This window comes from Alternaria arborescens, assembly GCF_004154835.1.
Source record: "Alternaria arborescens strain FERA 675 chromosome Unknown contig_7, whole genome shotgun sequence".
Taxonomy (NCBI): Eukaryota; Fungi; Ascomycota; class Dothideomycetes; order Pleosporales; family Pleosporaceae; genus Alternaria; species Alternaria arborescens.
Genome location: NW_021167862.1, coordinates 481,167 through 503,806, shown reverse-complemented (window position 1 = coordinate 503,806; position 22,640 = coordinate 481,167). Strand labels below are relative to the sequence as shown.

The following is a 22,640-nucleotide window of genomic DNA, read 5'->3' as shown; positions in this document are numbered from 1 at the left end:
GCTTGGAGTCGCGTGTGTTCCTGATCTACGCTTGCTATGCGCGCAAGAACAAGTCGCTAGGAGATTTCGGATGGCGCAGTGGGCGGATGGTGTCTTGTAATGTCAAAGTCGGGGGTGGAGATTTGAGCGTTGCGGGTCGCGCTCAGACCTCGTTGCGATAAATCCAACAGCAAAGGACAATATCACGGCTGCTATAGGCGAAGCACTACTCTGCGATCGTCCGTCGTGCTCACGTTATGTTGGAAAGGAGATAACACGCGGTCCTCGCGATCGTGGGTGCTGGGTTGGAATAAGAGGGACTAAACCGCGAAGAGGGATGCTCAAAGTAGGATACCGCGGCACAACAACGATGTCATATAGCTCAGGCCCAATATGTACGACTCATTGACCTGCAGGAGAGGGGACAGGTCAGGCCGATATTTAAATGTGCACACCCAAGCCCCGGCGATAATTCTCTTCAGAGGAGAGCCACCTGCATCACTGAGGCTATTCGCATTAAGAAAAAAAAACAAAAGATGGGCGCCCATAGCAGCCAGCCAGCCTTGGTCGGGCACTTGTGGCTGATCCTATGCACACCATAATGGTCCGCTCCGCAAGCAAGTCGACCGAGATTAGTGTGGGCATCGTTCTTCATGTAGCGAGACCCCGATGTGTTGTATTGAAGGCGCCTTACGCCACCACCGTCCATGGATGCAGGTCTTGTGCAGACACCATGTTTGTGCAGTAGTGGCATCTGCTTTGCCACACCACGCCAGCTTCACAGCATGACGTTTGCTGTTCCTTTCTCCTGGAGATACTGCGGTTGCCGCGGGAGATGTACAAGAAGCGGGCGGTGAACGACGGCGCGCTCCTCCCGCAGTGCTGGACCTTGTCTCAAGCATCAAAACTTGGGTCGCATGACAGCCCAAGGTGGGGGTTCATTCAGGGGCAAGTGCAATCCGTCGTTCGAACGAACAGATTTATCAGGCAATCCCTTGTCGACGTAGCCATCCGTCTTTGGGCTTTTCCGGACGTCGTTGTATAATGTGTAAGCCACATTCGCGATCTATTGACGAGTTGACGAGCGATTGCCGAATAAAAAGCAAACAAATGCGGAGCCGCGACGTCTGGTGCTCATTCACCTTTCCCTTTACGAGGTGCAATGCTGGGGTTGCTCTTCTAGCTTAACGTCTAGCCTGCATAAAACTCTCGCTTCATGACGATTTCACATGTTTTGAGGACAGGCATTGCGAAGGAATGCTCGCTTCGCGGCATCCTTGATATGCAACCAATGTTATGGCCGCCGAGTCAAGCAAGAAGTCGTGGCCGGCCGAGTGGTGGCTGTTGCCGTGATGCTGCGCTGCCGCATCTATTCTCCAGCCCAATGCCGTCGGCGACCTGTTACTAGTCGTCGAGCCTCAAGACGGCGACGCAAACATCCAAAGTGTGTACCTGCGTCATGTCACACGGCTTCTAGGTGCCGAGATCTATTGGCACCTCGTAGCACAGCATGAGAATCTAGAGATCTGCTCGATCTGTACCTCCCGTCAATAAAGCAAGGCAAGTGCACAACGCCTACAATTAGCTCCGACGCCCTCTTACATCCGCTTTATACCACATGTCTTTCCTTCACGGTGATTGTGCGAGGCAGCCGACGTGCAGGTTTTGCATCCAGACCAGACTGGGCCATGATGCATATGAAGGCATGCATGCACAACCCTTATGTCGAACAGTGGTTCATGCATAGAATACAGACTAACTATGGTGATCGTCCCGCACTTGCATATGCATCAGTAATCGGAATCATTTGAGTATCTCTATTCGATATGTTGTTGTAGATGAGGGACTAGATCAGAGAGCTATTATGAATATCTCGACGCTATGCAATGACTCCTTAAGCATAATAAGATCGCAAAGTCATGTCGCATGGTCGCCGAATCGTGCCACCTACCCATGTGCATACAGGAGTAGTACAAAATGCCATCATGCTTTTTCGCCGAATCCCGCCCATTCAGTCTCACTCTGGGATGCTGTACGCACCCAAAGCACATCCACGAAGATGTCCGAAGACGAAAGAAAACCGCACTGCATGCATGTTCTGCTCTAGAACTCCCAGGTCTCATCAACTGACTTGATGGCCCAGTCGAATTTCTCCCGAAGCGTCTTTGAGAAGAACTTCTCAATGGGGACGTCGAACTTCTTGGAGAACACTACGGTGAGACGAGGATCGATGTAGTTCTAATTGTGGTTAGTCAGATACTCTGCCAGCTGGACATGGGATGACTTACGATCTTGGATGTGCCAAGGGCAACCTCTTTGTTGCCCTCCTTGTCTTCCATCTGTATCTTCATGTTCTCGATACGCTGGTTGAGCTTGTCGACGTTGGCCTCAAGCTTCTCAACTGTCGGGCCCTTGCCCTCAGCCTCGACCTTGCCGGTCTTGTTCTCCTTTTTGTATTTCGCGGCCAGCTCGTTGACCTTGTCCATGCGCTCCTCAAGCTCCTTGGGTTTCATCTCCTTCTCGCCGTCAGCCTTGAGCTTCTCGTTATCCTTTTCGAACTTCTTGGTAATCTTCTGGCGCATCTCTTCGACCTCCGCCTCCTGGTGCTGCTTGACCCATTCATCGTCAAGATCTTCAGGTCGTTCAAAGTACTCGGCGCCCTTCTTCTTCTTGATTTTTGGGTCCACGTCAATCATCATCATCTTGGTTCTCCAAACTTGATAACGAAGACCATTAATCTGAGAGGGGTTAGCATAGTCAAAGGTCTAAACACATCGTGGCAACACACCTTCTCATTCATTTTCTCGATGGAGGTGGCGTGACTTGCGGCGACGGTACGCTTGTGGTTACATAAGATAGCGACTTCGCGATTGGCGTCGTTGTAAGCCTTGACCTTCTCTTGAATCGTACCAGTAGCCTTCATCTCCTTGAGTAATCTAGCCATCGTGTAGGAAGCGTTGTAGGTACGGAAAACCTTTGCAGTAAGACCAGGCATGTAACTCGTAAGATGTTTGTTGAGACCCGACGTAGTCAGTCGGTCGAAGATGTCGTCTCCTGTGGTCTTGGGCTCCTTCTTGAAAAGCTTGAGGTTCTTGAAGACTTGCGGGTCGACCTTGACTTCGTCGTAGAAACGAATACTGTCTTTACCCAAGAAATCGAATATGACAGTCTCCGGGGGCTTCAAAGTGATATGCTGGAACTTCAGCGAGCAGCAACCGACCGTGTCGGCTTCATCTTCTCCCTTCTCGTTACCAGCACGGAGTGCAAATTGATCGATGAGGTAAATAGCAGTAGCACGCTGGCGGTCAGCCATCATCTTCGAATTGAGATCTTTTCGGTAGTCCTTCCGAATGCGATCGATGTGCTTCTTGAGTTCTCGTGCCTTCTCAAACTTCTTGAAGTCACTCTGACCCTTGATGTCAGAGTTGGCAGCAAGCATGACGTACTTGTAGGCACCGTTGATGTTTTCTTGCCACATGGCGAGCCATGTGCCTTCATGATCGTGCTTGATCTCCTTCCAGCGATGACCTGCGGGCGGCTCAGGGACCTTAGCCTTCTCACCAATATTGATGGTGATCTGCTCGGGCATGACGCGCTTCTTCACGCGTCCAGTCTTGGGATGCTCGCCACGGCCACGGAAAAGACTAGGAGGTTCAACACGGAAATTGCCGACCTTCTGCTTGCGCCCGTCCCACATGCAGTACATATACTTAGCCTCGGCGGCCTCCTTCTCGGCCTTGAGCGCCTTCTTCTCGGCCGCTGGGAGAGCCTTTTTCTTCGCGCGTTCCGCATCGAACCACTCGAAGATGGGCTTAAAGTCGCACTTCTCGAACTTCTTGATCTTGACTGTGTTTCCGTCCTTGTCCTTGCCGTGTCCAGTCTTGTCCAGGTAGGTACTAAAGTCCTCAAAGAAGTTCTTGTTGAAAGTTGGGTTCTCGACATTGTGAGTGGAGTTTAGCATACTTCCGTAAAAAGTAGCCACTTCCTCAGCCTCCGGGTGCAGAGTAACAGGTACGCCGTCGTACACCAATTTGACGTGCTTAGGGAGCGGCTCGTACTCAGGAGGAAAGACAACACCGGCGTGTTCCAGTGTGTCCCACTTCTTGGTACCGTCACTCTTGCCTGGGTCTTCCCACCAACGGTACTCATCCTCCTCTTCCTCAGCCTCTTCGTCTTGCTCAGTCTCTTCCTTCTTGACTTTGCCCTTGCCCTTCTTTGCAGGTGCTGCGGTGGCGGCAGCAGGCTTTGCCTTGGTGGCTTTCTTCGGAGCAGCCTTTTTCGCGAGCGGTGCATCGGAATCGGACTCTTCTTTCTTCACACCATTCGCCTTCTTCACTGGCGCCTTCTTTTTTGCAAGAGGGATATCATCGTCACTGTCGCTCTCAACTTTCTGCTTGCGTTTTGGGGTGGCCTTCTCCTTATTGCGCATAGCTTGGGCCTCTTTTGCAGCGGCCTTCTCAATAGACTCCTTCTTCTTTGTGAGCTTCTTGGCAAGAGGCACGTCAGAGTCCGCCGACTCCCCGATCTGTTCGGCGCTTGCTTTGGGTAGAACTCTAGCCTTCAAGGGCACGTCGCTGAGTTCGGAATCGGAGTCGTCCTTGGGAGGTTTCGCTTGCTCTGAGGTCCGTCGCCGCTTGCTCTACCGGAGGGTTAGCTCGTTGTAACGCGTACAGAATGCGTTCAGGGCGACCTACCAAAGGCTTATCGTCATCCTCTGAGCTACTCGCGTCTTTGTACGATTTGCCGTTCGTGACGCTGCTGCGCGACTTGCGCTTTCCGTTGGTCTCAGGCGCATCCACATCCATCTTGTCGTCGTCGGCGACTGGCCCCATGCGGATTGAGATGCCAGGTTCGACGTGACCGTTGGAAGGAACTTCGGCGTCCATTTTCTTATCTTCCTCTTTGGTAATCTCTGCGTTCGACTTGGCTACTAGGGAATTATTGTTAGCCATCCTGGGTCTTGGATACAGTTGCAAAAGTCGCGCCAGGAAGAGCGAGTATTGGGAGGAGGTGAGGGTTGGTGAGGGTTGGGTGGTGAGGTTGTTGAATTTGACAAGGGCAATTGGCGCGCGAGAGGGAGATAGTCGTGGCGCGTGCAGATAGTCGGGCGTACTCACCTTGATCTTTTCCTCTCACAAGGGGAGTGTCGTCGTCTGAAGAAGACATGATGCGAAAGGAAGGCGCGCGCTGAGATTGTGGATAATAAAAAACAGGATGGGCGTGCTCAGCGAAGTCTGGCGCCGATCGAGGAAACCTAGCGGATGCGAAAGAGCGGACCCTATGGAAGGGTGGTAGTCGTTGAGATGGGCGTGCCAGGCGAGGGCAGGCACGTCGTGCGATTGAGGCGATGTTGAAGGATAGAGGAGGGAAGACGCAGGTGATAGACGAGTGACAAGAGGAATGCTGAGTTTAAGTGAAGCGCAGCCCCAGGGAGCCACGACCTGCCCAGCTGTGCTTCACTAAGTCCATCGGCGCACGGGCGTTCGGCCTTCATCAAATCTGGGCCAGTGACTTTCGTAACAGATGCGTAACCTCACCACCGATTCAAGCACTCGGACACTGCAAATAAGCTACCACAGATAGCAGACAGCATGCAAACTGCTTGCTTTTCCCAACGAGACGGAACTATGTGTCAAGGCTCTGGTAGATGGTGCTTGCCACCTGTTCATTCAGTTGCTCCTGCCTATGTCCACCTAATGTTGTCATGGCGATGTCGTGTTTGGGGCCATTTTTGGGCATCAAAGGCGTCATTGGCAGACAGAGACGCACTTCATACTGCACTCCAGCTCCCATCAGCGTGGCGGCGCGAGTAGAAGGCATCGCATCCGGCGTGCTGTGTTGGAGAGATTCACGTGACACTTGGCGTGTTAGCGCGCAAAGCAATTCAGCATCCCGATTGCCCGACACAGCTCCCGCTCAGCAAAGACAGCAGTGAAGCACCACCACACGGCTGTCGCCATCTCCACTCATCTCAATTCGTAGCCATGATGATCTCACGAGCTGCGCGCCCGGCCTTCAAGGCGGGCATGGCCGCCGCCGCCGCCCGGTACGCTCCCACCTGAGCCCGCAGCTTTTCTCGCGCCCTGCAACCCCCCATTGCCGGATCAATTGCATCGCCAACTGCGTCAAGTGCTGACTGGAATTCGTGTATATAGTCCCGCCACCCTTACTGCCTCCAATGCCGCCGGCTATGCCACCCTCCGTGAAATCGAGGGCCGTCTCAAGTCGATTCGCAACATCGAGAAGATCACCAAGACCATGAAGGTCGTCGCCTCCACCAAGCTCACCCGCGCCCAGAGGGCCATGACCGAGTCCCGCAAGTACGGTCAGACCTCCAACACCGTCTTCGAGAGCGCCGAGACCAAGCCCATCGAGGGTGAGGGCAAGAAGAACCTGATCATCGTCTGCAGTTCCGACAAGGGTCTCTGCGGTGGTATCCACTCCGGAATGTCGAGGAAGGTCAGAGCCATGCTCGCTGAGGCTCCCGACTCTGAGCTGGCCGTCATTGGCGAGAAGTGCAAGGCGCAACTGGGTCGTTCCAACGGAAAGAACATGGTTCTGTCTTTCGCTGGTGCCGGAAAGGACGTTCCTACCTTTGGCGACTCCCTGAACATTGCCGACCAGATCTCCATGCTGCCCACCGACTACGCTTCCGTCAAGATCGTCTACAACAAGTTCATCAACGCTTCGAGTTACGAGGCCACCATCCAGGAGGCTTACTCCGAGGAGGCCATTGCCCAGTCTGGTACGTCACAACTCTATAGCCAGATGAACAATGTCTAACTGAACATCTAGCCAACTTCTCTGCTTTCGAGATCGAGGATGAGGTTCTCCCCAACCTCCGCGAGTACGCTCTCGCCAACTCGCTCTTCTGGGCGCTGGCTGAGGGTCACGCTTGCGAGCAGTCTGCCCGTCAAAATGCCATGGACAACGCTTCCAAGAACGCTGGAGACATGATCAACAAGTTCCAGATTCTCTACAACCGAACGCGTCAAGCTGTCATTACTGGCGAACTTGTCGAGATTATTACCGGTGCAGCTGCTTCCGAGGGTTAAGCGCTCTAGGAGCTTTAGACTTGATATCCTGGGAATCTGGTTCCATCTCCCTCATGGGCTGTGTAGAATAAACCTCTGTTCATAGCTCCTTTGTATCAGCCAGTTCGTGGAGATTGTTCATGGTCTAGATCTTGTGTCTGCGTGCGCCATGTGTGCTTCTTGACCGCGTATACGCCACGGCGTCTACGTCACACCTGGGCAGCACCGTGCATGTATATGGCGTATCCATCATGTGCGTCACCCCTCCTTCTTTGTGGTTGCAGACATGCAGGCTAAATGTATCCTTGGAGGGTTGCCTATGCGGAAAGCGCATCATTCTCGTGTAATCTTGCTTTACCCCTCGTCATGGGCCTCTAAATCAGCCACCTGAAAGTATTTGCGAATTGTCTCATTTTTCAATTGGATGTACCCAAAACTAATGTACGGTGTGAACTCCGGCAGAACCCGTGCGCCCAAGCTATCTACGCACGCAGGTACCAGCAACCAAAGAATCTTGTGGCCAGGTGACTATACCACTACTCAGCAATGCGGACACTATGCACACCAGCACTTCTGACACTGCAAATCAGCAGTGCATACAGGGTGCTTCAAACCTTCTGCATGCTTTAGCCCGTTGTGATGCGGTACCTGACCCTCTCAAGCGCAAGTTTCGTTTCACTGACAAGCTACCCCTACCCTTATCGAGACCTGAAACCAGCCGTCTCTCTGAACACACGCTCGCTGCAGGAATAGTACGTCAGGGCCTCAGGCACCTTATAACATGCCCTACTATGGGCGTTCGCATTGCTTTTATTATCCGTCGCATTGCTTTTATTGTCGTTCGCATAATTCTCCACAGAGTGCTCCGGTAGCCGCAGTATAACCAATCATTTTCACAGAGCTGGCTTCACTTCTTTCATTTGATGAGGCTGCGCTTCCTTCTTTCTGTCCTGTCTCTATCCTAACCACCTCTCGTCCAAGCGCACGTTCCCAACCATCCTTTCCTCGCTGCGCTTTCTTGAATTTCGATCTGGACCGACTCTCTGCGACCGACAACTTCAAACGCTTGAGCAACATGTTGGCGCAGGCTAGAATTAATACGTTGAAGGAGAAGATGAAGGTTCTCAAAGATCTATACACGAGTCGCCGCTACACACAGTGCGCAAATCTTGGAGAGCATCTGCTTGGCGAAGTCGACGACAAGGTACGTAGCGATGCACATGACATGGCCCACCTTCCTTGTGTTGGGAGCTGGCTGAGGTAGACGTAAAACGTCGGAAGCAAGAGCTGACCATCAACAGGTTCATCCTGTACATACCGCTTACTTAAATTTCTACATTGCACTCTCTCACGACACACTGGCAAGAGAAGCGACCCTTAAAAATCGCTATAAAGAATTGAACGCTGCGGAGAAGTACTACAAGGAGACTATCGTCGCTCTTGCGCCACCCTCGCCGTCTTCTACTGCACCGACCGTGGACGACGAGCAGCCCATGACACCAGACTCCGCCACCATTCCAGACGAGCAGGCTTGGTTCCGACGATTGTCTAGAACGAGATCTTTCGACTCCACTAGCAGTTATCGCAGCTCGACCTCAAGCACGGCTTCCTACGCCTTTGACTTGGAGCAGGACCCAGATCTTACGCTTAGGAATTTCCGCTTTCCATCACCACCCGGAAAAGATGCGAATTGGGGCACGCCTGTCAAGTCTAAAACCCTATCACAGTACTTTAGCAACGACAGTGTGCTATCACCGCTATCAACCGAGCAGGTGCGATCGAAACCAGGGGTCCGGCTACCGAATGGCACCCCCGCCTTTATTCGTATGGTAGAGGGTCAACTTGCTAGTGTTAAAACTCTTAAAGAGGCTACTGGTGTACGGGGTGTCCGATTCGCCTTCCCAACACCGTCTCCCTCGCCCACAAAGTCGTGGTTTAGGGATTCGAGGAGCAGCCCCCTATCAGAAGAGGAAGAGAGGGAAAACCGACGACAGAAGAGGAGAAATGTGACATTCCGACCACGCTTTGATCCTGAGAGCGTGCGGCAGCTGTGCAACGATGCACTGGCAGAGCTCTGATCAACGTCGGAGCTACATTTGTGTCGGTCGCTTTCCAGTACCCACGTACACGACAGTGAAGACGCGCATGATGAACGCACAAGGAGGTATTTCTCTACCAAGATTAACAACGATGCACATGTTTTATACGATTCTCTTTTGTTTATTCAGCAAGGTGTCCCAGGAGGATGAAGTCTCATATACCCCGGTTTAAAATCTTTTGGTTGGCTCTCTTTGTAAAGCTACGATTTCTGTATATCCACGCATTGGATGCGAACTTCTAGTTGTATTAGTATAAACAAGCTTTCTCTTCTACACTACACGTAGCTTCAGAGTCCCCTGAATATGTGGGCCATACTTCATTTTCTTAGGTACAAACCCTTGAGAAGGGCATTCGCAAGTCTCACACGTGATGATTGGCACATGAAGTGGCCTGCTTGAAGGCTAGATGAATGCATAGTATATTCATATGTTGAACCCCTCAATGCATGCTCGTAGGCAGTGTGACAAATGGTCCGATCGGTGAAGAAAAAAACTCGCTCCGTGATATCGTACTTTTTGAAACCCGCCACCGTAATGCCCTAAACGCCGTTGCAATGCAAGCTCCTCCACACTCCCGGATCTTATAGATACGCTCTATTTCTGCATCTCATCCAACCCCCTCTTGATTCTCTGACACTTGATCTTAAGAAGCTTAACACTCTCCAAGAACAGCTCGTCACTCTCCCACTGTCCTGTGCTCTCCACCTTGAAGATGAAGTGATCCCGTATCCTGCCTAGCTTCACTTTGTCCTTAAACTCGGGATGCCTTAGGCACTCTCTGCTAACAGTATCGTTCATGGCGTTCTCGACTACAGCTTTTGGCTCGCCTTCCTTGCCTTCTAGCTCAGCATGTTTCTGGATGTCTTCGGAGGTGACTTTGTCGAGTTTGATCACCCCGCGGGGGAAACAGCGGGCGAATTTCTTAGCGTCTGCACCGATGATAGGCTTCGTGATATCGATGGTAGGCATAAGGCGGTACGAAGCAGTCGCTACGGGCGAGAACTTGGCGTGGTCTTGTCCGATGCCCTTGATGGCGTGCATGCTCAAGGCTATGCTCTGTCCAGGTCTCATCTTGGCGATGAGAATGTCCGGGTTTGTAGATCGAATCTCTTTTCCTTCGCTATGCGCAAACACGTCGTTTTGGCGACCATGAGGCTCAAAGACAATATCTTTAGCGTAGACATTGTGGCCGACGTAGAGCTTGTCGGGGTCGGTTTCTCCGGCTACTGCTCGCTGTAGACCGCCGTCTTGCCATTTGCACTCTACGTCCAGTCGTAGTACTACCGTGTTGTAATCGGCAGGTGTTCCTGAGCCTGCATCGTCGTCTGTAGGTTTCTTGTACCATTTCATCCAGCGTAGACCCTCGCGGTCGCCGCACAAGGGGATTAGACCGAGGCGGTGGGCGAGCACCTCGTCTTGGATAATGGATGTGTTTTGGTAGATGAAGACGTCTTCTATGGCGAGGGTAGGGATTTCGGAGAGGAGAATGCGGCGAAACGCGTTGGCAACCGAGGTGTCGATACCAGTGAGAGAGAATTCAGTGTTATTGGGTGAGTGCTTGTGGAAGCTGACGTTGAAGTTCTGGGTCCTTGATTAGTATAAAGCCAAGTATATGGGTGAGTTTTGTGGTCGCGCATACATTCTTGAAGTACTCCAAGTCCCATTCATGGTTCTCACCAGGCCAGTGTCCTGGAAAGTCCGTAGACTGCTGGTTGGTGACAGTCTCTGGACCCACTCCAAGCGTCTAATCATTGCATTAGCGAGAAGCAAATGGTAAACTCCAAGTCGCGTAGGTACCTTGCGCTTCATCAGCTCCTGTGCACTCGGTGTCGACATGGTTGCGGTGTTGAGGTCAAGTTTGGTGTGCTCGGTGGGGAGCACTTTCCATGTTCACAAAAAGTTCGAGGAAGGCGCCGGCGCGCCAAGACCCACCCAGCCAATGGCGGTAGGCTCAATCTGGTAGCATCATCGATATGAGGAAAGCTCCCCTCCAACGCCACGACCTCACTCTCCACTCTACACGCCCATTGAGGCCCATACATCGACGTAGGGAGAGATACAACCACCATGCCTGTCTCCTTTGCGCGTCTGGCCGGCCCCGCGGCGAAGCGAGTGTGCCTCAACGCCTCCCGACCCCAGCTCCGAACCGCAATCCCTTCACGACCCATTGCGCGATGCCTGTCTACCACATCCCCCCGCCGATACGCTGAAGTCGAAGAGAGCCAGCGGACACGATTGGTGGCGACCGACTCCAACTTCGGTGGCGTTGCACCGGCCGAGACAGCCCAGGAAACGAGGGCTGAGGAGGACGACCATGTAGACACCAGGAAGATCCGGCATTACACGGTCAACTTCGGACCCCAGCATCCCGCTGCCCACGGTGTGTTGCGTTTGATTCTGGAGTTGAACGGAGAGGAGATCGTGCGCGCCGACCCACACGTTGGATTGTTGCACAGAGGAACAGAGAAGCTCATCGAGTACCGCACATACCTCCAGGCCCTGCCCTACTTTGACCGACTCGACTATGTCTCTATGATGACCAACGAGCAGTGCTTCTCGCTGGCTGTCGAGAAGCTACTGAACATCGATATCCCAATTCGCGCCAAGTACATCCGTACCCTGTTCGGCGAAATCACCCGCATTCTGAACCATCTCATGTCGGTTTTGTCCCACGCCATGGATGTTGGTGCTCTGACACCTTTCTTGTGGGGTTTCGAGGAGCGTGAGAAGCTCATGGTGAGTTGTGTGTGTGGCAATACGGTACATTACGCTTGCTGATTACATGCAGGAATTCTACGAACGTGTTTCCGGTGCCCGTCTCCACGCGGCCTACGTCCGCCCTGGTGGTGTGTCACAGGATCTTCCTCTCGGCCTGCTCGACGACATCTACCAATGGGCTACTCAATTCGGTGACCGCATCGACGAGACTGAGGAGATGTTGACGGACAACCGTATCTGGATTGGCCGTACAAAGGGCGTTGGTGTTGTCTCAGCTGCTGACGCCATCAACTACTCCTTCTCCGGTGTCATGCTTCGAGGATCTGGTGTTCCATGGGACGTCCGCAAGTCGCAGCCATACGACGCCTACGACAGGGTTGATTTTGATGTCCCAGTTGGCGTCAACGGCGACTGCTATGACCGTTACCTCTGCCGTATGGAGGAGTTCCGACAGTCGCTTCGTATCATCCACCAGTGCTTGAACGACATGCCAGCTGGCCCCGTCAAGGTCGAGGACTACAAGATCGCGCCACCACCACGTGCGGCCATGAAGGAGAACATGGAGGCGCTTATTCACCACTTCCTGCTCTTCAGCAAGGGTTACACCGTCCCACCTGGTGAGACATACAGCGCCATCGAGGCCCCCAAGGGAGAGATGGGTGTCTTCCTGGTCTCAGACGGTAGCGAGAGGCCATACAGGTGTAAGATCAGGGCACCCGGATTCGCCCACCTGGCCTGCATGGACCAAATCTCAAGAGGCCATTTGCTTGCAGATGCCGTCGCCATCATTGGCACAATGGACTTGGTAAGAGTTCCCCCTGTATCACATGTTAACATCGCTAATCCGGGACAAAAATAGGTATTTGGTGAAGTTGACCGGTGATCAAGAAGTAGAAGAGAGGAATAGAAAGGCAGTTGCATTCTGCTTCGAACCGAGTCGGAGCCGCGGGTGTTAGGTGACCAATTGTACATATGGTACTTTGACAATTTCTTGAAATTCAATGACATTTGTATGTTTATCTCCTCTCTTCACGCCTGTGCATCCACGACGGCAAGTCGCTCGAAGAAACGCTATTGACGAAAGGACCATGCTGGAGGACGATGGTCAGTCAATGCAAATACCACGTACAGGAGGGAAACTGAATAGGTATTGAAATAACACGCCTCAGCTTGCAGCCTACGTTAGCTCCTAATAGAAAAACTTCTAAAGAATGATAGTACTACTTGAAGAAGTGTCTGGTTCTTTCTTTGATAGTACTTGGAAGAGTCAGCCCCACATATTGTCTCCACATTCTGACAACGACAGCTGCTCCTCGACCGAAGCGATCTCTTCTGCTCTTTACCTGCAACATATCTGTCGGTTCCAACTCCCAAAATATTAGGTGTTGCTAACACAACCCATGCATCGCGTCTCCTTTCGTCATCTCCTGAATACCGCGACTTCCCTACGTCCTACTACCATTCCTACAATTGCTGAAACGAGCAATACAGAACCTCACCAATCCTGTATCGTAGCCCGACATGGCAGAAACAAGGGCAGCGGAATCAAATCGGTAACTCAGTAATTTAGTGTGCAGACGAAGCATGAAAGAGAAGGGCTCGAAGCAGAATTTGATCACCGATGCACCGCTTGTGATTTGTTCCAACTTGAGCCAGTACCTTGAACGGAAGGCACATGTCAAGACTCAGTTCCACTTGCATACCTCCTGTCCTTGCAGATACGGAATCGTGGGAGTTTCTGCAGCTCGTGCCTTCGACTGGATAGCTAAGTATCTCGACAAGAACCAATTCTTGTGCTCTGGTTGTCTGAATTGTTGCATACTTTAGGATGATCGATTTAGCATATAGTCATGCAATTCGAGCAGAAGTAAGCATAGGGTGAGAATTTCTGGCCCCCACAGGCTTAGGATCATACCTAGGTAAGCATTGACCTGGTGGCGTCCGGACGCTCCCCAGAGGGTACCGTGAGTAGATGCATCAACCACTTGCTAAACATATGCAGTGGAGATGAAACGGCCGATACCTGCCCCAAAACTATTTCTGGCCAATACTTCAGCATGTAGAGTGCAGATCCTCCTAGAACAACTCGTGGCTATTCGGTCCATGTGATAAGCGACGTCACTCTCTCAATCAGTGTTCTAGAGCTTCAATATTGTGCTCATACTGCAACAAGCAAGCTTCTGAGGACACGGTATAGAGCCGAGCTTTCCGACTTGGGATGCCGCCTATCCTTCCGAAAAATACTGTCCCACTGGCTAGAAGTACCTAGATATTTCAGCGTCAATGCGAACCTAGCTTAATATATGGTGGCGTCCAGGCAACAACGCCGAACACCAACGTGCCGCCCGTCGGTGTGGCTGGGAGTTGCCGCAAAGGGGGCGGCCTCTCAGATCAACACGAACGAGAGCTTGGCTCAAATTCCAATCACTCACATGCGACACGCTACAGTCTTTCTTCATGCTCCAGAATCATCAGCTCCAAATCGCAAATGCTCGATCAAAGTCATTAGAGTCTTCACCCCTTGAGGTCTACGCGCGAAAGCCAGCATGTGAGACGGTGTTCAGGTTATACAGTCAGTTTCTCGCGACCTAGCAGGTGAGTTCATCACAACTTTACGCAAGAAAGTTACTTACATATCCCCAGGCTAATCGCAGATCAAGACTCTCCTTCTTCCGCCAGCCCGATCGTCGAAAGCCCAAACACCCAACTCACTTTCGTACATCCAACCACGCCTCCTACCAGGAAGGGACTGCTTGCTCTCGATACACGAACAAGCGAGTTTTCCACCAATTGTATCCATGCCGACCAGCACCTGTCTCAGGCTTGCCGACCTACCTTCGTATATCCTCACGTTCATCGATAGGATGCTATAAACACCCGCTATTGCTTGAGAACGAGTCGCAATTGGCATGCGGATTCATTCAGAATACACTGCAGGAATTCATGCTCAGGGCAGCCGACGTACTTTGTTAAAGTCGTTGCTGTAGGCTTCTCGTTATGTATTGCGTCGGATCGTATGAGCATGACAAGAAGGTTGCAGGATCTTGCAACTTGGAGGCATATGGACTGAGGTTATAACGAAAATTAGGCTGACACATTTTGATACCCATGCAATTTGTGTTCAAGAAGAGCATCTGCAAGGGATTGTGCTTTTCTGGCCGTTCGGTTGATCGCACTCCTGCATACCCTACGCTGGGGATCTACGCTGCGGACTATAAACGTACCAATTGCATCAGCATGCCACCCTCCTGCTCACTTTGCCTGCATCGCGCTTTCCAGCACCCACTCGCCGAACGTTCGCCTACTGCAGCCAGCGGAGGATGCTTATTCCAACTACATACGCGGGATGGGTTGCGCTATATGTCTTGCGACATCGACATGAAAGCAAGCATGTGGGCGAGTACATAGTTTCGTGCCGCATGTGGTGTGGAATGCATGTTACTTGTGGTTGTAGGTAGTAGGGAAATATTGAAAGACTAAACTGAACGGATCGAGTTGCTGCCTGCTACAACATTCCTCTATCAGCTTCTCATGTTGGTTCATAGTCAGCATACAATTCGTAACCTCATGTTCTTCCTATAGCTCGCCCTACAGACCTGGAAATCATCATGAAGATGCTTTTGCTGCGAAAAAATGCTCGTATAGTGTATTCCCAGTAACCATGGACTGCTGCGAAATCTGACGTAGTCCTTATGTTTGGGTAGCTGCAGGTGGTGGATAGGTTGCAATCGCTCTACGGCGACTGTGAGATATTGCATGCGCATGCGCATGCATAAGGATCAACGAAATCGTATCATGTGGCATAGTGCCGGCATGCGTTTCCCTCTTGTACTGATCAAGCTTACCTACGTACCTTCACTGTTCGTATAAGCAGCAATCAGTCATCGGCATTGATGCCATATGAAACATTCTAATGGTAGATCCTGCAGGGGCAGGACGCCGATAGGTTCACCGTCGCGCGCGGATGTTGCTCGCTGCTCAAAGGTCCTTCATTCCTTGGCACACTGGACGCGAGGTCAGTGCTCGCTCGTCTCCCAATAACACACCCCAAGCACTCAGACTTATTTAGGCATCCAGATAATTGGTCTCCTTTTGCTATCTCCTTACCTCACGCCTTGCTATCATGGTTCTGGCCGCTCCTTTTGGTCGCTTTCGAGCATCGACACAAACATTGCATCTTCTGCAGTGGTTGAAAGGACTTTTGTGATAGCCGGTTTAGCCTGCCGAGATTCGAGACTACGATCTCTACATCACACAGGTAAGTGAAGCTGGGTCGACGCGTTGGAAGCTTTGGAGGCTCTCAGTTGCGCATTTTGGAGGCAGCTGACTGCCTTTTTATACCGTCTCCGTTCCCGTAATCTGATCATCTCCTCGAAAAGAGCTAATGCATCCTGCAATCACGTTTCTAGATCCCCGGAAGATTTACAACCTCCAGAAGGCTAGCGACGCGTACTTTGCCCAACGTTGAACGACTAGCTACACCACCCGAAGACACCTGCCCTTTTCGGTCGACCCAAGACGATTCTGGGAGACCCAAAATAGGAACGTTGAGTGGACGATTGCGTGGCATGGACGCGGCGCTATCTCTAGCTCGAGAGCTGGAGTAGATTAGCAGCAGGGGCACAGAATCAGTCAAGACAACGACATCATTGACGGAGGGAATGTCCTGAAGTACGAACAAAGTCTGTTAAACAGCCTTAGAGGCACCTGAAGACGTTCTATGGATGTGTTTGGGACTAGCCTGCGCACTGTCGACACAGTGGGCGAAGCGAGGGGCTTAAGAGGCCAGATACTATATACGTACGAGCGACAGAAAGGATATATGATCTTACTGGAGACCCGCTTATGAGGCTATACTTAAATCACAATATTGCTTGTGAACTGATTGGCGAGGCGTTGACCACAGCTCATCACGTTCCATGGCAGTGACCGAGAGTCACGCGCATATAGTCCTGCGCATATTCTGAACACGTCAATGAGGCTCAGGTCACGCAAAGTGCATGTAATAATTCGCATCTCGTGTAGTGTAAATTGATGTGAACGGATAGCTACAAGATTGAGGAGCAGAATCTTTGCCACGGCTTAGGTACGTGAGACAACAATAGTAGTGCACCTCTTATATATTCCCTGCTCTTGCCGATCACCGTGAATTTTGTCTGTTATATGTTCTGTGTGTGCGAACAAGAATAAATTTTGTCGAAAACCAAGGTGATGGCGCGTTGAGAAGCTTCTTCGATGGCGATGCCGCTGATTGAGAAGAGCGACGTGAGGTTCAGGCAACCTGATGCGCTCTGTTACTTGAGAGAGGAATTTGCTGCCTGGATGTTGTCACCGTCGTTGGATTCGTGGCTTTTGTCTTGTCCGCCTTCAGGCGTTGAAGTGTTAGAGGCTGGGGTTGCAGATGAAAGCAGAGAGGAGAGTCGTGTCTCTGTCATGTAGTCAGTACTGTCTCAATGTTAATCGCAGCGCTATGGATCCTACTGGCTTTCTCGTTGTATCGCTTCAAGATTAGGGGCTTGCTCCGCTTGCCAGCCATGATGCTCAAGGGGTGTGGGCAAGACGCGTCCGTTGGTTTCGAAGGAAGTATACGACTTGTGATGACAAAGATCTCAGCGTGAAAAGAACTGTGATATGTTCTCTTGGGAGTAATAGTGATACAAGAGCTGTATGGTACATGAAATTGACCCGGTGGGTCCCTTAAGCGACTTTGTGGCTGAGGGGTGTCGGGTATGGGTCGACAAGCAAGGCAAAAAACAGAAGACAGCCTTGCGCAACAGGTTGATATTAGACTGGGCGATCTATACTGTTCCCACTTGAGACAGCATCTGCTTGTGATGCATGTTTGCTGTACACTCCTCACGACGATGCTATAACCAAAGCCCCATTTGGTCATATTCATGTTCACTAAGAGTCGCAACAGCGAGTTATCTTTACCTAGCAGCGGTGATTTTCCATCAAGATATCCGCGTTGACGTGGTGTTGATGGAACTACCATGTGCATTGATAAACCCGCTGCTCCAGGATGTTTGGATTTATGGTGATATTCAGACTTTTGTAGGCAGTTTATTCCAGTATTTTGTGTCATTAAAACGATAGCTGGTGATACTTTGATTCTAATTGGGGGTATGGCTTGTAATAGTGGTTTACATACATGGCATTCCGTTTTGGTCTTAGTCACAACAAGCGGTGAAGGACAACAAGCGTTCAGCGCCGTCGAAGAGCAACCACAACATCACAACCCATACGTCAAGTCAACCGTCTTTTGAATCACCCACATAGAATACCATCGCCTGGAAGTATCTATCATCATGTCAGTACAGATCGACGATCAAAAGGGGGAGGCTGTGTATCCCTACGCGACCACAAGTGTGTACAAAGGCATCGCGTCCGACCCCATCAACTGTGCTGACACAACGAGAACCAGACAGAATAGCGGCATAATAATGATTCTCAAGGATTGCTCCTCAACGACTGTAAATGTAGCAATCGGAGCGACCAGAATCAGTATCGCCAATGTATAGACGCACGTCTCAGCAACAGCTGACACAGTCTTGGTGTTGAAGATCCGGCGTCTGCTCTCTTTGCTCTCGACCGGATACTTTGATTTATACATTGGCAGTTTCAACAAGAGATCTCTAGGAGGCGCAAGGATATAATCCACCAGAGGATCCAAGAGCCATTCGGAGATGAATCGCGCCATCGGTTGGAGATCTTCGTCATTTACCGTAGCCAGGTAGAACGGTATAGGCTCCCCCATCTGGCCATACATGGACGCCATCTCTCCATTTGCTCCCCGTATACCAGACTTTTCAACACGACTGAAGATGCGATATCTGTCCATGGATTTCTTTGAGGGTGGCGTAGACGAGCTCATCTTCCGGGAAGCCTCGACTATACGTCCTTTCAACCCTGTTAGCTATGGTGGAAGACTGTCTGGTGTGGATTCACATACCAAGAAGCAGCATTGCATTGAGAAAGTCGTCCATAATGTTCTTGTATTCATCCTCACTAGGATTGGGCTCCTTAGACTGTATGTTCTTTCGTTGAAAGCACTCGAGGGCTCTTCTACATCGATAGACTTCACTTTCCGCGTATGCTATCGCTAGTGCCCATTCCTCAGGGAAGGTATTATGGATTCCAGCTTGCGGGAACTCGGCAATCATCGTGAAGAGCTCGTTGTGGTCGTGCAGAGCCTTGATGCGTTCCAGGACTGAAGGACCACCATCACCCTGATCAGAGCTGGTTCGCCTCGACATTGCGATCGAATGGAACTTTTTGAGAGGGGAACAGATTTTGAGAGAAGGGTAAGAACTGATCGCTGTTGTCCAGCAGCCTCCAGTATTATAAGTACGCCTCGCTGGTGTCGCGTCACCTATAAGGTGACTTATGTTATCGCAACGATCGCCTTGGGCCTTTCACCACACCCTTTCCCTCAAGAGCCTCATTCTGAGCTGTCAGACAAATATGCAAAACCACATCGCCACGCCGAAGCGTAACCCTGGGTATGCATGAGTAGGCCTTAATGGGTCGAATCATAGCTGACATTTCTTGCCATTCATTACACCGCTTGAGACCATCTTTGGGACCACATCGATCGGACACACACAAAAGCTCACCGGAAATCAGAGTCTAAACATCATGATAGGCTTGACGGCAAGCCCGGAGAAAGTCAAGGTCGTATACAGCAAGAGACAGCCACGTTCGATATCCATGAGCAGTCAAAGCCATAGCAAGCGCAGATTGTCGTGGCCTTGGGAGGCTATGCCGATACGTCAAAAGAGCTGACCAGGATTGTGGGATGGTGTGCGGACGTGCATGCTATGAGAACATTCTCTGAAAGCTGATCGTCGCACGCTAGAACCGCTGGCTCGACCCGTGCCGACAAATCCGGGCCAGTTTGTTTCTCCCAAGAGGAGATCAAAGAGTCGAAGTTAACGGATGTAGAGAAGCAGTGTTGAAGCTCTTGAGCTTTCCTAGTGCTCCTGCTAACTGACAAGCGAACTTCTGAGCCGAAGGCCGCCAAACCTCGTCAACCCCGCCATAAACAATCGTCCGGGGATTTATGCTATCGACTCATGGGCTTGCTCGCTGCATTCTCGGGCCGATAATGTCTTGGGGACGGCTTATCGAGAGTGCGCACATTATATACAGGCAACACTCATGGTGTTTCCCCTTTTCGCTGCGCAATGGTTCTCCGACAAGGACAGGACGGCTCCTGTTCATTCGACGTTCGTGTGTACCACCAACGCGCTTTCGCGCCATCAAATGACTCTGCTTAGCAGCAGCACATACTGTACGACCATGGCGTTACAAGGGCCAAGGTCGACTATGTCTGTCAGATCAATGCGCTCTTGACGATACCTTCCCGAGACGATTGTCATGGAAACTGCATTGAAAGCCCTGCACCTGGCTATTTGGGATCATGTTCTGACAAACGCTTTACTGGCTTTGACGACAAACACCATACTTGCGGTTCGAACAGATCCTTCGATTCTGACAGACAGCGAAGACAACCACTACACCACCAGGAGCCGAATGATATCTTTTGACGACCCTCCTGGATTGAGGACCCATGCATCTTGGATCTTCAGCGTTGTTCCGGTAAGATTGGCCATCATAGGAGTCTACACCGCCTTTACGCTGAAGCTGTCAGCCTTGTCGTTGTCGATCCGCTCACGAAGTGATAATGGTTACCAACTCGCTCATCAACCCAGTGACTTGTAACGTCATCGTGGCTATTTAATCCAGTTCAAAGAACAAGAAAAGCTCAAACTGACTCCCACTGTCTAGACATGCATACTGCCGTCCCTCAAATAGCATGTAAACGTCTTTTGAAGACTTTTGCTTCGTTCCAAGCTTTCCATCAGCCTCTTGATCGTGGGCTAACCTCTTGTGGTGCTTTTTGTTGGGTTGTCTTGCGATCAGAACCTATTGCAATGAAGAAAATGTTCTACGCATATACGTTCTCGGCAGTAGTGTCATCAGTCGTAGTACTATGACATATCATTTGCGGGCTAAAATACCACGACTAACAGCGTCACCTTCATGCGGAGAGTTGGGTTTCACCAAAAGCGCGAGGGGAGAAGAAAACATCAAGATCAATTACTAAAGTAGTCAAGGACAACTTTGATGTTTGTCCTCTAGTCACCCAGCGTCTTCTTATCTCTGAGAAACTGCATTGAGCTTACATTAAGATGCAAAAAAAAAGACATGTAGGTAGAGCAGCTCAGACATGACATCCATTATTCATTTCCCTCTCTTTTACAAGAGCATGCCCGCAGCAGAACCGAACGCCATGATGCCAAACAGCAAAAGCCCGGCTTTTGAAGACGCACCCTGTGTGACATACACTGCGCTGGCAGCTCCTGTCGAGTCCGCAGCTGAAGTACTAGCACTTGCGCTCGTGTCGCTGCTGGCGCTTGCACTTCCGCTCTTACTCATCGTTCCAGCCGGAGTCGACTGCGCAGCCGTGCCGCTGCCACTACCACTGCTAGCTGCGTCTGGGTCCGTCGAATTCCTATCAATTTGGTCGAAAGGCGGGCTGCAGATAACAATCTCGACCCTCTTGCTCAGGCATTCTCCCAGGTCCAAGAAGCTCTGACCATCGGTGATCGAGCACGACGCTGTGCAAGGAAACGGACTGCCTAATGCGGTGGAGTCGTTGCTTGAACAGCATGCGTACATGTCCCAGAAAGCATGATCGTTGACGTCAGCGTCGTTGCTGATGACACATCCGCCGTTGCGACCCTCTGGTCGGCTGATAGGATAGCTGGATGGTTGCGCGGATTGTTCAGGAGCGACAGAATTCGAGGCACATCCCACTGCAGGGCCGTAGCTGAATATAGACGGGAACTCTGTAGGTTTGGTGAAAGGGCTGGGTGAGGCGTTTGTGTAGGTGGTGTACGAGTAGTTGTAGGTTGTCGTCGGCGTTGTTGTGGTCATAGACGTCATCTTGAACAGCTGTGTTGAATGTGGTGTGAGTGGAAGGGCCGGCAGGGTCCAGCGTTATTTGAAGAGGCTGAAGGCGTCAGAGGGACCAAAAGCAAAGAAACAGACTTCAGCTATGAAGCGACGAACGAGCTGACGCGTCTGGAGAACCGAGCTATATAATACTAAGGTGGAGAGAAGCGGTGTCTCGAACGCAGGCGGAAGGATACGAGGTGTGACAGGTCATTGATACGAGCTTAGGGGGCCCGGATTTAGAAGGTGAGCGTACCTAGGTAGGCTGCCTTCCTGGTTTCTCCAAATAGTAAGTGAGATCATCGAGGTTTGCAGAGCACTTGGGCTTTTCGATACCGAAGCAGATGCAGAAGTTTGAAGATTTTCCAGATAGCGTTCAGCGCGCAGCAAACAAACAAGTGACGTGAATGAATGTGCATGGGGGGAGGCCAGTGAGCGCTTGGATGGATGCGGGGCTGGCTGGCTTAGCGTAGCGGCTTGAGCTCTCCGCTAGCTCCCATTGGTCGCCTGCTTCTAGCACCAAATATGCCCTCCCCAACTTTACGAGACTTGTAATTGTAAACCAGTCTCGATAGCACACTTTAGAGCTAAATGCTTACGCAGCTTAGAAAAGTACGATAATCTCCAGACGGTTTCCAAATTCGATCAAGAGCAATGAGAGCCCATGAAGCACAGCGCAAACTTTTTGTTTGTTTCACTGTTCTTATGGGAAAGGAAAGGCTTACACAAGAAACAACGAAGCAATAGGTAAATGTTTTGAACGATTGAATTCTCATCTTGGTATCATAGCTGCTATGCAGAATATAGCACATTAACATCATACTAACATCATCACACTCATGCGATTCCC

At 51.0% G+C, this 22,640-nt stretch overlaps 8 protein-coding genes across 8 annotated transcripts; 3 read left to right on the top strand and 5 right to left on the bottom strand.

Moving 5' to 3' along the window:
* Window positions 1-2,082: 2,082 nt before the first annotated feature.
* Window positions 2,083-5,145, bottom strand: AA0111_g3923 (DNA topoisomerase 1; the record flags this gene model as incomplete). The annotated part of the gene is made up of 5 exons (XM_028649864.1): window positions 2,083-2,217; window positions 2,268-2,717; window positions 2,768-4,618; window positions 4,674-4,909; window positions 5,097-5,145. 5 exons carry the CDS (start codon window positions 5,143-5,145, stop codon window positions 2,083-2,085), a joined length of 2,721 nt encoding a protein of 906 aa, XP_028508452.1.
* Window positions 5,146-5,966: 821 nt separating this feature from the next.
* AA0111_g3922 (hypothetical protein) lies at window positions 5,967-7,034 on the top strand (the record flags this gene model as incomplete). Its single annotated transcript, XM_028649863.1, has 3 exons — window positions 5,967-6,025; window positions 6,135-6,724; window positions 6,775-7,034. The coding sequence occupies 3 exons, from the start codon at window positions 5,967-5,969 to the stop codon at window positions 7,032-7,034; spliced, it is 909 nt and encodes a 302-aa protein (XP_028508451.1).
* Window positions 7,035-8,088: 1,054 nt separating this feature from the next.
* AA0111_g3921 (hypothetical protein) lies at window positions 8,089-9,091 on the top strand (the record flags this gene model as incomplete). Its single annotated transcript, XM_028649862.1, has 2 exons — window positions 8,089-8,217; window positions 8,315-9,091. The coding sequence occupies 2 exons, from the start codon at window positions 8,089-8,091 to the stop codon at window positions 9,089-9,091; spliced, it is 906 nt and encodes a 301-aa protein (XP_028508450.1).
* A 615-nt stretch (window positions 9,092-9,706) lies between these two features.
* Window positions 9,707-10,948, bottom strand: AA0111_g3920 (DNA-directed RNA polymerases I and III subunit; the record flags this gene model as incomplete). Its single annotated transcript, XM_028649861.1, has 3 exons — window positions 9,707-10,693; window positions 10,752-10,856; window positions 10,910-10,948. The coding sequence occupies 3 exons, from the start codon at window positions 10,946-10,948 to the stop codon at window positions 9,707-9,709; spliced, it is 1,131 nt and encodes a 376-aa protein (XP_028508449.1).
* A 231-nt stretch (window positions 10,949-11,179) lies between these two features.
* Window positions 11,180-12,713, top strand: AA0111_g3919 (NADH-ubiquinone oxidoreductase subunit; the record flags this gene model as incomplete). Its single annotated transcript, XM_028649859.1, has 3 exons — window positions 11,180-11,848; window positions 11,901-12,635; window positions 12,690-12,713. 3 exons carry the CDS (start codon window positions 11,180-11,182, stop codon window positions 12,711-12,713), a joined length of 1,428 nt encoding a protein of 475 aa, XP_028508654.1.
* Window positions 12,714-17,124: 4,411 nt separating this feature from the next.
* On the bottom strand, window positions 17,125-17,366 carry AA0111_g3918 (hypothetical protein; the record flags this gene model as incomplete). The annotated part of the gene is made up of 2 exons (XM_028649858.1): window positions 17,125-17,258; window positions 17,312-17,366. The coding sequence occupies 2 exons, from the start codon at window positions 17,364-17,366 to the stop codon at window positions 17,125-17,127; spliced, it is 189 nt and encodes a 62-aa protein (XP_028508655.1).
* A 715-nt stretch (window positions 17,367-18,081) lies between these two features.
* AA0111_g3917 (hypothetical protein) lies at window positions 18,082-19,086 on the bottom strand (the record flags this gene model as incomplete). Its single annotated transcript, XM_028649857.1, has 3 exons — window positions 18,082-18,130; window positions 18,358-18,730; window positions 18,783-19,086. 3 exons carry the CDS (start codon window positions 19,084-19,086, stop codon window positions 18,082-18,084), a joined length of 726 nt encoding a protein of 241 aa, XP_028508648.1.
* Window positions 19,087-21,091: 2,005 nt separating this feature from the next.
* AA0111_g3916 (hypothetical protein) lies at window positions 21,092-21,781 on the bottom strand (the record flags this gene model as incomplete). Its single annotated transcript, XM_028649856.1, has 1 exon — window positions 21,092-21,781. The coding sequence occupies one exon, from the start codon at window positions 21,779-21,781 to the stop codon at window positions 21,092-21,094; it is 690 nt and encodes a 229-aa protein (XP_028508649.1).
* Window positions 21,782-22,640: the final 859 nt, after the last annotated feature.